The sequence below is a fragment of the Mytilus trossulus genome, chromosome 4 (assembly GCF_036588685.1).
Source record: "Mytilus trossulus isolate FHL-02 chromosome 4, PNRI_Mtr1.1.1.hap1, whole genome shotgun sequence".
In the NCBI taxonomy this organism is placed as follows: domain Eukaryota; kingdom Metazoa; phylum Mollusca; class Bivalvia; order Mytilida; family Mytilidae; genus Mytilus; species Mytilus trossulus.
Window position 1 is genome coordinate 23,014,744 of NC_086376.1, and position 16,807 is coordinate 23,031,550.

At 31.8% G+C, this 16,807-nt stretch overlaps 1 protein-coding gene across 1 annotated transcript in view; it reads right to left on the reverse strand.

Moving 5' to 3' along the window:
• Positions 1-9,703, reverse strand: part of LOC134714905 (semaphorin-2A-like) — a 35,102-nt gene extending 25,399 nt beyond the window's left edge. Inside the window, exons 1-3 of the mRNA XM_063576603.1 lie at positions 9,626-9,703; positions 8,152-8,206; positions 2,792-2,854 (exon numbers count right to left, since the gene is read on the reverse strand). Coding sequence (XP_063432673.1) covers positions 2,792-2,854; positions 8,152-8,206; positions 9,626-9,669 — 162 coding nt within the window. The 5' untranslated portion in view covers positions 9,670-9,703. The remainder of the gene's footprint in view (positions 1-2,791; positions 2,855-8,151; positions 8,207-9,625) is intronic.
• Positions 9,704-16,807: the final 7,104 nt, after the last annotated feature.

Consider the following 16,807-nt stretch of genomic DNA (forward strand, 5'->3'; position numbering starts at 1 on the left):
TGTATGTATTTCTAGGATTTAGTGCTTGTGCATAATAAAACGGACTTATCTTACTCGAAATCCAACTTCTACCTCATCGTTGGTGAGCAGGGGACTAAGACTAACGGAACGAGTATTATACTTGTAAACAATTGAACAAATTATAAATAAATAAGAATTGTTACCTATATTTTACCTGAGTTTACCGGTAAAAAAAAATGCACGCAATTGTAATCAAAAGCTGCGCGCAAATGTAATATTTTTTGCGCGCAAAAGTAATGGTAATGCGCGCAAACGTAATGCACCGCTTTTTATCAGGTAACATGACAGAACGTAACAGAAAGGAATTACGCAGTACTTTTTGTTCATTTACTCATATTGTGTAGAAGTTTAGTTCCATCTACATATCAATTTAAGGTGGATCACCAGTATATATTTTTTGAGACAGAATTTTTTTATAATTTGCCAAAATGAAGATTTTACTTTGCTCTTTTCAAAAATTTAATAAAAAGTATGGGTCACCGTGCTTTTTCTTAAGCTATGAGTCGTTGAAAATTGCCAAAAATAATGGTTAGATTGAGATAGAATTTTGAAATAAATTGTGAGAAGAAAGGTTTCATAATATGTTTTAAGAAAATAAAAAGAAAACATGGTGTCACAGAACTTGTTTTCTTGCTACAAGTAAAAATTAAAAAAAATCCCTATTCGCCCAGTATTAATTTTGTAGTAAAAGAGTTATCTCCTCTTAAATGGCTCATTTGAAAAAAAAATATTTTAAAACCAAAAAAAATTATGTTTGTTAAAATATTTTGTATAATACGATTAATTAGCAAGTTTTCTTTAAATAGGAAAAACAGTCTAACCATTGAATTGCAAATCTGTCTCCAAATTTGCAGATTTAGGCAAATAACTAGACCGGTTTTGTACTGTGATTGTACAATCCAAGATGGCGGTATACCAAGAATCTACTTTAATTCCCTTAAAAATGTAAAATTTTCTTAAATGCTTTCGTTATAACAAAATCAGACCTGTAATGGAAAAGTGTTTTATATAATCTATCAGATTTGTAAACATCGGAAGGCTGTTTACTTAATTTAGATTATTTTTGAATGATTTGATTTTCTGAAAATAACAGGGGACAAATTGAATTTGGGGGGAAAAGTAGGGGGAGTAAACCCTTTTATTAGAAGCAACATTTAAAAGAATTTTTAAATTTGGTGCAGTTGGTGCATTATATACTCTAGTTAATACTGAAACTTAAAATTTTCCCCAAAAATGCCTGAATAAAAAAATAATTGCTGGTGAAAGGTGGGACATTGAAAGAGGGACGAAAGATACCAAAGGGACAGTCAAACTCATAAATCTAAAACAAACTGACAACGCCATGGCTAAAAATGAAAAAGACAAACAGAAAAACAATAGTACACATGACACAACATAGAAAACTAAAGAATAAACACCGGAAGGGTAAGCAGATCCTGCTCCACATGCGGCACCCGTCGTGTTGCTTATGTGATTACAAATCCGGTAAATAGTCTAAATCGGTAGGTCAAATTCATGAAAGGGAAGGGGATTGTAGTTACGACGTAAGGAACATATCCGATATCATTTGTGAAATGGTTATTCCATAACGGTCAACCAACTCGTGATGGCGTCCGTAAAATTTACGTAGGGATGATTTCAACTTCACCATTTGGAACTCTTGATTTAATAGCTTCCTTGTGAGCAGTAACCCTCTATCAAGAAAATCATGATAGGAAATGCAAGCACGGGAATATCGTATCAATTGAAAGATATATACCCGGTATGCAGGTGCTGCTGGAATGTTGCTACTTAGAAATGGAAAGTTCACAATTGGAAAGCTGAAATCATCTCTTTTGTCGGAAAGTTTTGTCTTCAACCGACCCTCATTGTCAATTTCTAGATGTAAGTCAATATATGAAGCTGACTTAACTGTATCTGTAGTATCCTTTATCTCCAATTCAATGGGATAGATGCGTTCCACATAGTCACCAAATTTTGAATTGTTTAGTGAAAGAACGTCATCTATATAGCGGAAAGTAGAGTTAAAGGATATTGAAATTAGACTCTTTCGGATATTGTCTCATAAAGCAACATAACTACTACTCTATTCATAAGTTTATAACGTTATCTGCTTGAAAACATACGTTGTTGTTTTTATGGATAGGTTTCTCATTAACTATCATACCAGATCGACCTATTTTTTATGATATTCTAATATTACAAAAATGTCAATATTGCTATACGTTGCAATCAACAATTAGGACATATGACCTGATTATTGATAGTGGATAAAAATATAAGGCTTTTTGATCAATGGTTTCGGTTTGCAAAACAATGTCTGATTATGATAGTATTGATTTAAAATTCTCAGTATGATGTTGTTGTTCATCACTTCAAATGGTGCTATTTCATGGAAGTAAGATTTAATTGAAAGTGCAACTCAAACTAGCAATACAACTTTGTAACGTAACCAGATACATATGATAGTATTACATTATGTGTATATTATTAATTTTTACAGGCGATCATCAGGATCGAAACACCTGCCATACCGTTTGTATTAAAACACATTCACGTACAGCAAACTATCGACCGTTTACATGAAAATTTTCAGCATGTCCAAGAGTTAGGTTTCTAATATTTGTCACGCCATGATATAACAACTGTAATGACAAAAATCTTTGGTAGTGCAATTATATTTTACAATTTTATACTGTGTTGATATTTGACAAGCTTCTATGAAATTTGAAACCAATATGTTACATTAATTCTAGAATATATATCATACCTCTGGCTTTGAAAGTTTACAGTAGTCCAAGTTTCTTTTTATAGATGTAAAATTGTATGATATCTGTAAAAACAATAGAATTATTTTCAAAATAAATAATAATAATTACATACAATTTTATTTGATGATAATAATCATACGAATAGAAACATATTTTTAAGATGAAATCATACCTTCGTAAATTTTTCGGACGCCATCACGAGTTGGTTGACCGTTATTGAATAACCGTTTCACAAATGATATCCTCACGTTGTAACTACAATCCTCTCCCCTTTCATGAATGTGACCTACAGATCTAGAATTAGACTATTTATCGGATTTGTTATCACATACCCAACACGACGAGTGCCACATGTTGGGCAGGATCTGCTTAACCTTCCGGAGCACCTGAGATCACCCCTAGTTTTTGGTGAGGTTCGTGTTGTTTATTCTTTTGTTTTCTATGTTGTGTCATGTGTACTATTGTTTGTCTATTTGTCTTTTTCAGTTTTAGTCTTGGCGTTGTCAGTTTGTTTTAGATTTATGAGTTTGACTGTCCCTTTGGTATCTTTCGTCCCTCTTTTATATTTGCACGTAATACAATTTGTAAGATTCTTTATAACGATACTGATTAAAATATACATCTAAATTGGTGTTCGTATATATTCTTGATCAGTATCGTTGTATAATTTGTTTTACCCTGACGATTAGTTCTGTTTCTTTTAGCATTGTAATTGTTACAAAACATGACGCAATTACTTTACGTTTATCAGACGTAAATTTCAAAAAATAGAATACAAAAAGTATTATGTGTTTGTATGGTGTTATTATTCGTGTTTTGTTTTTAAACATGTGGGATTGTTTTTAACAAAACTGTTTAAAAACGAATAAATTCTGTTCTATAACCAAGCAAAAAAAAAACTCAAAGTACAATAGCTAATGAACGACAGTATCAAGACTTGAAAATAAGGAACCAAGTTAAAACAAAAATACATAAATATAAGCCTTTTAAACGACGGGAATCCTTCAGCTGCTCCATAATGGTTGTTAATAGCCAGTTAAATTGCTTTGATAAGTCGCATTTGGTGATGTTTATAACAACGAGAATTGGCTGAACTGCTAAAACATTAGGATAATCAGGGACTTTCTATACTTACACATAGAAAGTCCCTGGGATAATAGGCATGGTCATTTGTAACCTATATATTCAATATCGGTCAACATAATCATGATGGCAACTGTAAACCTTTATCTTTAGAAAAATAGTTACAGCTCTATCATTATAAATCAAGGAATACACTGTAAATAAACAGTAAAAAAAATTACAATATGTTTATACAGACAAACTTAAGTAAACCACACCATCCCAATACTCCTAATTACATTAAGTATTACCGATTAAAACCAGTTTGTTTAATTAATTTAACAGAATCAAGCATTGATCGATATGCAAACAAAAATGATATGGTTTAAACACGACATTTTTTGTTTGTCTCATGATAATCAGTTACCAGTGAATTAACAGAAGTAAGCTTATAGAAACAATATAAAGTTTAAATTAAAATAAATAAGAGAAACGCCAACTTTGCTAACATAGAACTTACGTTGTAACTATGATAAAATCTTAAAATCGCGTAAGAAGACATTCGCATTGTGTTTACAAAAAATGCTGGAATCCCTGTTGTGAAACCCGAAACCAAATACCATTAAAATGAAGACTGTCCGGGTGATGACATTACTTTGCTCAATTATGTGTCTGGTACATTGTACAACGTTTACAATGTGTCGACATAATGAAATTTCGTTTGCAAACATGCTTGACTTTTAATCGGCTATGACTACGTAGAAAATGTACGATTGGAGTCAATTTCAACTCTCATTGAACAATTCGAAACGCAAATGAAAGCGATGAGCTCAAAGTTAAAGTTTAACCAACAAGTCGGGGACTGTTGCTACAGAGGTCGATTTGAAATACTAGGATTTGTTAACAAAATTAAGATATTATCATAATAATTGTGATTTCGGAGTTAAACTAATTTTAGTCATTGTATAGCCAATGACAGCGTGGGCTCATAACAACGGTGGTGTAATAGTGATAAATTAGGAACACATAATATGGTTTTGTTACAATATTTCCACAAAAATAATGACATCACTTTGAAAAAAAGATTATCACGGTATTATTATTTACATTGTGTGCTAGTGACCTTATACGGTATAAATGGGGTCAGTAAATTCCGTATATGAAATTAATTGACTCCATATATACCGTATTAGGTCACTAGCACACTAGCTCACTATGTTACGAATCTATCTTGCCGACTATCTTAACGTATGAAATTTAGACTTATGATCTATCAAAATAAACAAATCTTCAATAGTGTCAGCATTAAGAAACTACTTCCATTGATCCTACAAAAACAAATACTAGCCATAACAACTTGTTAAGGTTTAAATGTGTTTTATGAATGTATTTCAATCTAAATCATAAATTTCTTCGTCGGTTGAACTCTTTACGATTTTTTCTCAATACCGTTTTGTTTTATAAAGAAACAGAACACCACTACAAACCGTGTGTGAAATAAGCCAAGCCTCCCTGCTACCTGATTTGGAATATTATGGGACGTAACACCACTTCGAACCGTGTATGAGATTAGCACGGCCTCCCTACTAACCTAATATGAAATATACACGAGGGCACTTTTAACTAGGGATGTCAAAATGTCTGAAATCTAATACTCGGATACTCGGTCAAGATACTCGAGTACTCGCGAGTACTCGGATGAATCTTAAATGTCTACTGAAAAGTATAAATTTTAGGTGTGATGCAGAATTTTGTTTGTTTGTTATTACCTTCCATAAACATATTAACGAAAGACAACAAAAATAGCTTAACCTCTGTTTTTGTGTCAATTAAACAATGAATTACCGACCGTCGTTTCTTCAAATAATAGTAACCTATCACTGTGACAATAGCAATTTTTTTATGTACGTGTTCATGAACCAAAGTCCAATAAAATCATGAATATTTGCATATCAAGTCCGCAAAAGTAGACAATATATTAACTATAGATTAAAGATTATAAAGTTTTAAATAAACATTTATTACATCAAATGTACATCTCATACCAATCATGTTTACAACTATTTTATAACTATTGATTAACAATTAAAGGTGAGAAAATTCGAGGATCAAAGGTAAGTTTACGGCTTGTAGTAGAGGTCGGTCATTTACAAACGTATCAACCGTATCGTATACGTTGACGTATCCGCATTTGCAGATATATATAAAAATATTATGTGATCCCGAGCTTATAAGTTAGACCATGCATCTTTTAAAAAAAAACTAATTGGAATCTCTTTGAAACGTTTCAATCAAACATATACACTTTCAATATTTGTGATAGTGGTGTTCTGTAAAAAAAAAATATATAAGGGGTTCTATCAACTACATTTTTATAACTTTAACATGCCCTTAAAAAGGAGCCAATGTAGGACAGGTACACGAATATCATACACAATCCTTTAATAATCTAGTTAAAAAATCAAGATCTTGCAGGAATAAACACAACAAAATCAAATGGACTACTCATATACATGTAAGGAACTTTGAATATTGTTCATTTGCGATTTTATCATTAAAGGTAATAGAAAAGTACTGAGTATCACTCTATATGTCAAAAAACAATTTGGTTCTACGTGAGCATAAGTTCATGCACAAAAAAACGATTTTACCGTATTTACTCCTATCATGCCTGTAAACTGTTCCAACTATCCGAAATATCTTTAAAAGTCGGGTTAAATGTTCCACAGAAACTCGATATTTCCTAATTGTTTTGTAAATTTCTGCATTAGAAATTAATCAGTCGCCCATTTGCATTATTGAAAGTACATAAAATTAAAGCTCAGGATCACATACTGTTTTTATGTATTTTTTTTTATGCAGATGCGGATACGTCAACGTATATGATACGGCTGATGCGTCTTTAAATGACCGACCTCTAATATAAGTTATTGAACCGTGTTTTTACACCGTTAAATGTCACTAATCAGATGTGTGGGGTTCAATGCAGGTGACTTTTATCTTGTTCTTGTTTAAAAAAATTATCTGATCTACAACTTCAGTTGAAAGTCTGTTTCTGAGTTTAGTAACCACAAGTCCGGCACATTTTGCGATACGGGATTTGATTGTATTACGAGTTGGAACCTTATACTCTGGTGCGACAATGTTCATTAGTTTCAAAAATCCATCACCCTCAACAAAACTTAACGGCAAGTAATCCTATACAACCATTTCTGCGATTGCTAATGTAATTTTTTCTTTTGTGTCAGAATTTAGTTTTCTCGGTGAATTGATGAAACTTTGTATTGAAGACTGTTTCACTGGTGATTCTGCAGGGCCCCCAGCCGGGTGTTTTAGCCTTATATGATTAATCATATTTGTTGTACCACCACAATACTTTAATTCCGTGTCACAAAGAGTGCATTTTACAGTATTTCCATTTAACAATCGTTTAAAATAACTCCATACGGCTGACTTTGGTGGAGGCATTTTAATGTAATGAATTTAAATTAGCTAATTTAAATGATATTTTTGATCTGAGTTGTTTTTACGATGTTAATAGATTTTAAATTAAAACTACGAAGGGTATATTTCAAAAGGTACGTAAGTGGATGAAATTTGAGGGGAAAGTCTCATAATTATAAAAAAGGCTAACGAGTATCCGAGTAGTAAAATGGTACTCGAGTACTCGGCCTTCCGACCGAGTACCCGAGTACTCGAGTACTCGTTGCCATCCCTACTTTTAACCAAACACATTCCTAGAAATGTATAGGAGGTAAGATAATTGTATTTATTATATAGATATAGGAAGATGTGGTGTGAGTGCCAATGAGACAACTCTCCATCCAAATAACAATTTAAAAATTAAACCATTATAGGTTAAAGTACGGCCTTCAACACGGAGCCTTGGCTCACACCGAACAACAAGCTATAAAGGGCCCCAAAATTACTAGTGTAAAACCATTCAAACGGGAAAACCAACGGTCTAATCTATATAAACAAAACGAGAAACACGTATATATTACATAAACAAACGACAACTACTGTACATCAGATTCCTGACTTAGGACAGGTGCAAACATTAGTTTACAATTTACAATTAGACATAGCATTTACATGATAGCTATCACACGTTACAAGTCAAATACTTCCTGTCCAAACAGAAACCTGAATCAACCGACCCACTGTCCATAACCAGCCTTTTTCATAGTGCCGATTTATAAGGTATTGCTGTAATATTATAATTAGATATTCCATAAGTTCGCAACTTACCTTATATATTGCAAACATAAAGCAATATTCTAGCTATTAAACTTACCGAATGAATTGGGAACACCTGATGGTCGGAAATATCAAATATATCTAAATGATTCCTGTGAATAAATAGATAAATACAATATATTTCAATATTATTCCAGTATAGGGTACAATGCTAAATACAACCACACGATATGTTAATAGCAATAAAGACACTCGATACTATGCCCTAGTAAGTTACTGTTAGTTTATTTTGTTATTGTTTATCTAATCGTATTGTTATATATAGTGGAATATATATATATATCAGCAAATCGAAAACATAGTTTAGGAATTGATCCTAAAATTGAATAAATCTCTAAACGACAACCAAACAACCTTTGTTCTAATGTTGACGAACATGAATACAAATTTGTATTCACAAACATGTTCTCGTTCAACTAGTGTAACATTATGATTACCAACACAGTTAACGGGTTAAACATAAGCCCGATAGGGATGACATCATATTTACATTATATATATTTATTTCAAAAGTGATATTCAGTTGTTGTAACTTTGTTTTATTGATATGCCTAAGGTACATGATATATCCGCTAATGTCAGACATACATTATAAATACAAGATGATTGCATAAGCTTAAAATATTTAGATTACTTGAATATGTTGTTTTCTCATTTTATTTCGTGTTTTCCCCTAACATTCCAAAAAAAGAACATCTATATCTGCTAGTTAAATCATCAAAACGAGATCTCTATTTGTTATAACACGTCAATTAAGATACTTACACGCAATATGCTTAATCAAATGTTTGGTAGATGCACAACAATCGAAAATTGGTATGCTAGTATATTATATAATTTGTAAACACTCCGTGAATTAAAGGACATTAAATAATATTGCTAGACTTTTCCCTTTCCCATCTCAAATACAGTTTTGTTCATTATAAACTTTGCTTCATATAATAAAGTGACACACATTAAAAGCCAATACACATACCGACTGTGCAATGTTAATCCTTTGAATGCAACATAAATTATGTCAGTTCTTTATAACATTTTTTCCATTCTATTTGGCGATGTTTATAATGCTAATGATCGTGACTCTTTAGTAGCACACAGGTTTGTTTAAATTTTGAAATATTAAATATGTCTATCTCGAGCAACCCAGTCGATAAAAATATTGTAGAAATGGCATTGTTATTCAAATATTCAATTTTGCAAAATGCACCAAAGATGCAATGTAGGCTTTTAAATATGTAGGCTTGTTTGGTAAACATTGTAAACAGGCTTAATCAAATACATAGTTGAATAGATTTGAAACTGTGCAGATTTTGCCATCCTTTGCATCTGTACCATAGTTACATGTTCTGTTAATCTCCCGTCACTAGTCACTCTTTGTTTAACAAATGCCTGATGTGATACTAATATGTAACTGTGTAACATGTCAAATTGCTTGATAGAAATATTGCATAGAAATAAATAAATTCATTCTATCTATTTCCGCAAACTGACTTACGATTTAGCATACTTACATATGACCTACAAATAGTGTTTGTGAATCGGTATCCAACATCATATATCTATAGTAAGAAGGGGTTGAAGAACCCAAAAGCGCTAAAATGAGACATAAGTTTGTAATCAGACCCTCTTTGAAACATATACATGATACACATATCTTTAAATGTACAAAATATTTATTTTTTCGGAAAAATATATAACTATAAGTACGAGTTTAAAAAGATACCGAACATGTTTGCGGCTTGTATACTAGTATATACATTTCATGTTTTCTTAGTAACGTAATGATTCTAAATATATGTATGTTACTGTTATTTGTTAAATAGTAGACTGACCACTGAATGAATGTTGTTATACATTTGATTGTAATAGTCCTCTCTTTTTAGGCTTTCTTAATAGTTTGTGTAAGGAGATGAACAATTGCTGTTGAGAGCGTGTCAAATCAACAATTGTGTTGTTACATTTTTGTATTTAAAAGAATTAAAAAATCTGGTATGATTGCCAATACGACAACTCTCCAACCCCCCCCCCCCACCCCAAAAATAATAAAATAGAAGAAAACAAGTAACATAGACATTAACAACTATAGGTCACCCGACCGCTATTTGAGTAATACAGATATGAGAATACAGAAAAGTCGTTAAAATAAAATGAAATAAACTTTATATAGCATCCTTAAGCTTAATGATTTAGTATTGTTGTAAAGATTATTTTATTACACAACAATTTGTAAATTACATGTGTCATATGACTATAGATCGATGAAAATATGTCTTTTATATAGTATTGCATAATATTTGGTTGAATATCCCATACATGTATTTTACGTTTTGTACACGATTACTTTTTATCTTGTTTTTAAAAGTAAACTAACACAACTATCTAATTGAAAGGAAAACTCAAAACGGACAAATCCTTAACAAACTGCACAGATTGAACATTAAACACATGAAATGAATGCAAAACAATTGTCGTATGTCTGACTTAGGACAGAATATTTCCTTATTTATATAACGATATCTAACACATAGCTTTCTAGCTAGCTAAAACTTTCACTTGTATGACAGTCGCTTAAGATTCTATTGTAAACTTTGTCATTACCAAAGCCAGTTATTCGAATGTTATTGTTTGACAACAGTTCTGATACTACATTTGTGTTTTACATATCTATAGTCACTGACAAATGCCTCATTTACATGTGCACTTACCTTTAAATGACAGATTGAAGGTTTTTATTGGGATTTTTGTTTTGATGTCGTCGAAGCATTCGTACAAACCCGTGTCAGTTAACTGCAAATTAACTAATGTTAGAATATGTCCGACTGTAGATAAACGACTGCTTAAATTTGATGGCATATTTTCATTAATTTGATTTGTTTCTGCATAAATTGTACCACCATCGTATGGCCCTTTCCAAAAAACATCTATGTTTTCATCACAAGCAAATGATACAGATGATCCAATCACTTGGTTAACTGTTTCACATACAACAACATCTGAAAATTATTCAAAATATATTTATAAATAGCTTGTATGTGTTAAGTAATCTAAAGAATGGATCATACAATGAGTTCATTAACATTTTTTAAGTATATAAACAAAATGTTTTTTGAAAGTAATCTATGAATAAACCACAAATACGGTGTTGACCTTATTTGAATGTACTGTGAGGTTATGTTATTTTGTTTAAACACTTTGTTTTAACACTGAGTTAATTTAGTCTTTAAAAACGTTTTATGGTACACATTCAAATACTAGACATACATATTTTGTTGTTGCTACTGTATCCAAATCCATTATTTGTGATTTAAGGTCTTGATTTTGAAAGATTGTGAAGAACAGCATTAATTCATAACAACTCATCAAATAGTAAATGAATTCTAAAATTCAGGATGGGAATAGAAAATGTGTTCAAGAGACGACAACACAGGGAACACATGTTTTGTAGAAATCAACCCCCACCCCTAATATTCCTAGTCAATGTAGAATAAGCTAACAAAAAGCAATATGCACAGGAAAACTCAGTTTAAAAGAATTCCCCATCCGATTTCAGAAAAGGTAACAAAAGAAACTAACAAACAGGACTAACCAGTGGTGCTTAGATAAAAAAAAATCCGAAATCCAAAACAAGTTCAAAGTTTAAGAGCATTGAAGACCAAATTGTATAAAGAGCTGCGCCCAACACGGCCAAGGTTTTCTACCTAGGACGAGACCATCCTTATTATTTAGAATAATTTATGCTTTTGCAAAATGTCTATACTATAGATATACATGACCAAACTGAGGTGGTGACTAAATACAGAATAAAAACGAATTCCAGCACACAGCCGAGTCACAGCCATAACATATATGATATTAACAGACTGATAATCAGTCATGTTCAGTCTTTTGGTAATTTTCAATATTGCTTACAGCAGTAAATTCAATACTGTTCAGAAAATTTTCCTGCAGTCAAGAAGCAACACGTTATTGCAGTCGTACGGTGACTTAACTCGGTGTAGCAGTTTACATTTACCCCTTGATCATCCAGATTGTAAAAATGACAATACAATTAAGACCTTTATAATGATCAATTGGTATTAGAAGACTTGAATGATAAGTTATCACTAATTCATTTAGAGTTAACTAACAGGTGTCAATAACGTTCCCTCACCTGTGTAATGTAACTGTTGAAGGATAACTGGAATAGGTCAAAAGTAATATATGTGGCATTGATGCTTTAATTGTTATCTTGGTTAAATAACGTAACATGCATGCAATATAAATTATCATCATACCCCAGTAATCATTTTCTATATGAATCAAGTTCAGAATATTTTGATTATTTTGTTTAAATAAAAAGCGTACAACCGGACTGGATGCAACTATTTAACCGCAAGCGTCGTTATATTTTTACGGAATTTCAAATGCAGCTACCTGATTGAACGATTTAGGAAATACCGCGAGAATTACGACGTCGCGTTTTACCTATTGTATCTAGAGTTGAAGGACGTAGCATTATCGTTACCTTATAAAGTACACGTTTTACTGTATGGTTGGATTTCTGTCTGCTATTTATATAACGATAGTTGAATTATTTCCGCTATTTATTTTATGTTGTCTTTTTAATATAATAAAATACTTACTGACTGGATATTTGTTGAATAGTAAGTTTATTGTCCCCTCGGATACAACTATTGCCCTCGACTACGCCTCATGGCAATAGTTGAAACTGAGACAATACACGTACTCGTCAAATCATACCCAGTCAATAAATATATACTATACATGGTATAGATAAAGCTTAGAGTTTGACCACAAGATGCAAACTTATTTCATGTTCTACTATTTATTAAAAACTGCTGGTTTACAAAAGTCTTTCCCCTATGTTTCTCATGCCATCATCGTTATGTGAAAGTCACTCAGAATATTTTGAATAGTTTATTTCCTCCTTTATACATTCATGACAACCCCTTCTTGTTAAAGAATTTTTTTTTAAAGAAGCAAAATTAGATGCATCTTTGAAGTGAAATCAAATAGAGAAAATCCCAATTTTTTATGCATATTGATTCTAATGGATTCAAAACACTTTGAATATAAAAAAATACTTTTACTGACTTAGATTTTTTGGTAAAACAAAAATCATCTTTAACAAGTAAAACCGATTATAATAGGTTGACAAAATACTTTAAGAAAATAAAATGTTGTAAGGATGGGCTAAATGAAAACAAAAATAGTACAGGTAGCACCAATTTAGACTCAACTCTAAAAATACCGACTTGTCAAACGTCTATGTGATATTGTCGATTTTATAATCCGGTTGAACAATAGGTGACGATAACCATCAACACATTAAGTCAAGTTACAGTAAATCTTTCGACTAAAAACGTATTTTCATCTTCTATTTTTCCAACTATGTTCTATTCCCAATTGTGACGATTTGAAAAATGTGTATTATCATGGTGGATGATGCATGTAATAGCATAATATTTCAAGTTATCAAAAAAAAAAAACCTTCACATTTCAAAGAATTATAGTTGCGTTGAGCTTAAAGACATTGATTCAATATTCTGTATATATAGATTCTACCACTGCATCGAGTGTAATACGATATTAATCCACTCGAGACAGTTTGATTTTAAAATTTAAAACGCGAGGCTTGCCCGAGCGTTTTAAATATTTAAAATTTAACTGTCTCGGGTGGATAAATATCTTATTACACGAGATTTGGTGGTGGAATCTGTGTCTCTAATGATTTTCTAACATTATGCAGGCAAACTTATTCCTTCTTGTCGGATGATCTGCAAAAAGTTCTTTTTATGTGACGTCATCAGGCATGGTCGCCTTTTTTCATGCCGTCACTATAGGAAATTCAGAGGAAAGCAAGAAAATTCGACGTCATAATCGGATTTTAACTAATGAAGTACTAAGATTAAACGAAACACAGGTTGATTAATTTTTTTTTATACAATGGGTGCAGAAAGGGATAAATGGTCGAAAAATTACAGAAATGGTTTCATCATGCCCAGTAACAGAAAACGTGTGAATTTTTTTCAGGTGAGATAATATCCTTCAAAATCTGTAAACTTTTTTTTTTATCATGTTTGAAGATATTGATTTTGGAATATTGTGCATAGTTTAACCATGGCAACATACAGATCGTTCGTTTTGAATTGTTTTTGTTTGCAGAGGTATGCTCATCGGAAAAATCTCTTAAATAATAGAACAACCGCACATTTTCTGATAGGCGTGAAGATATTGATTTGATATTTGGTAAATTTTAAACATGACAAGATATGGTTCAAGATCGCATTTAATTTGGTTATGATAACTTTTTTTTGCAGTTGTTGTCATCGGACTCGAAGTTATTGATATTGCATTTGTTATATAGTTTCAACCGTGACAAGTTATAGATATAAGTAGCATTGTATCAAGAAATTGACAATGAGGGTCGATTGAAAACAAAACTTTACGTCAAAAGAGATGATTTCAGCTTTACAATTGTGAACTCTCCATTTCTAAGTACATTTGTAGCAACATTCTAGCAGCACCTGCATACGGTGTATATATCTTCCAATTGATACGATATTCCTGTGCTTGCATTTCCTATCATGATTTTCTTGAAAGAGGGCTGTTGCTCACATGGAAGCTATTAAATCAAGAGTTCCAAATGGTGAAGTTGAAATCATTCTTTCGTAAAATTTACGGACGCCATCACAAGTTGGTTGATCGTTATGTAATAACCGTTTCACAAATTATATCGGATAATGTTCCTTACGTTGTAACTACAATTCCCTTCTCTTTCATAAATGTGACCTACTGAAGTAGACTATTACCGGATTGTTATCTCATAAGCAACACGACAGGTGCCACATGTAGTGCAGGATTTGCTTACCCTTCCAGATCACCTGAGATCACCCCTAGTTTTTGGTGGGGTTCGTGTTTTTTTATTCTTTGGTTTTCTATGTTGTGTCATGTGTACTATTGTTTGTCTGTTTGTCCTTTTCATGTGGAGTCATGGCGTTGTTATTTTTTTTTTCTATTGATGAGTTTGACTGTCATATGCAAAGAATTATAAACGGTAGGGGCTATGTATTGCCGTGCAATACTCTCATAGTGCTTGTTTATATTGTCAAACAATAACAATACATAAGTATTACATCATATACTTTCTTTTATTTTGGTAAATCGAGAAGTGCTACAATGACATTTTTATAGTGTTCAGTAGTTCGTGAGATGATAAAACAGAGGTAAATAATGATTCACTACATATGTATGTGTTACAAAGTTATATTTGAAGACTTAAATGCAAAATACGAATTCATCCCTAATATGTGTTCATTTATAAACCGAAATTTGCCTAATGGCAACAGTTAGCTATGAATAGTATTCGTAACGGGTGCCGCATGTGGAGCAGGATCTGCTTACCCTTCCGGAGCACATGAGATCACCCCTAGTTTTTGGTGGGGTTCGTGTTGTTTATTCTTTGGTTTTCTATGTTGTGTCATGTGTACTATTGTTTTTCTGTTTGTCTTTTTCATTTTTAGCCATGGCGTTGTCAGTTTGTTTTAGATTTACGAGTTTGACTGTCCCTTTGGTGTCGTTCGTCCCTCTTTTTGTAACATATACATTTGTACGTTCGCATGTTTAAATTTATTGACTATCGTCAACATATCATCCAAACTATGATTTAAAATGAATTAAAACATTGATTTGTACGAAGTTTAGCCTGTTGAGAACACTAAAACCTACGTTTAGTAGTAGGAATATTTTGTTTAAGTCTTCAAATCATTGTGTTGTGTTTTTTGTACTCTTGTTGGTCCTTTCAACGTTTTTCGCTTTTGATATGGCGCCGTCAGTTGGTTTTTAATTTATCTAACACTACACCAGATTTACATTGCTTCAATGTAAATACGGACTAAAACATCTATTTTTATTCACATTAAATGATACGTCAATTGGTCTTCTTGTTCTAGATATCTAAGTTGGTTATATAGACTATAGAGTGAACGACAAACGCAGTTATTAGATATTATGAAAAATGTTCGGTAAATGTACTCACCAAATATTGAAAGAATTGCTATGATAGTATTCCACATTGTAAACAAACTTTATATACATAACTATTTACACATAAATACACAATGAACATCTGAATATTTCATCTTTACTTTGTTTGATATTTTTACCTGTATGATAATCAATAAATAAAAGGATGAACACCATGAATGATTAAACTCAGTGATACAACTGTTTTCATTTAGGTTTACTATGATTGATTTGATAGCTGTTATTGTAAAAACAGTTTTATACATTAAAACAAAAACAAAAAAGTTAAAAAAAGAGACAACACCTTAATCAATAAGTATTAGTAGTGTAGTGAGTAATATACTAAAAGAAGGATGATATATAATTATAGATATAATGTGATGCAAACAATCGATTTAATTTTCCTATGACATACTCCGATTCAAAGCTTTGCTTAACCAATCAATGCTTGTTGATATTCATGTATTATATGTTTGAAAAATGTACTTGAGTTGGTTCTGACAATCAGTTTTAAAATTTTCATAAATAACATGCACGAAGTACTTTTTTCGATTGAATTCCACAGACACGCACACAAAGCCAAATATTGGAATCCCAAGGATGACTCAGAAATTTGTAAGTATTTGGGAAAACAGAAACAGCGCAATACAACTGAATCCTTATCACAA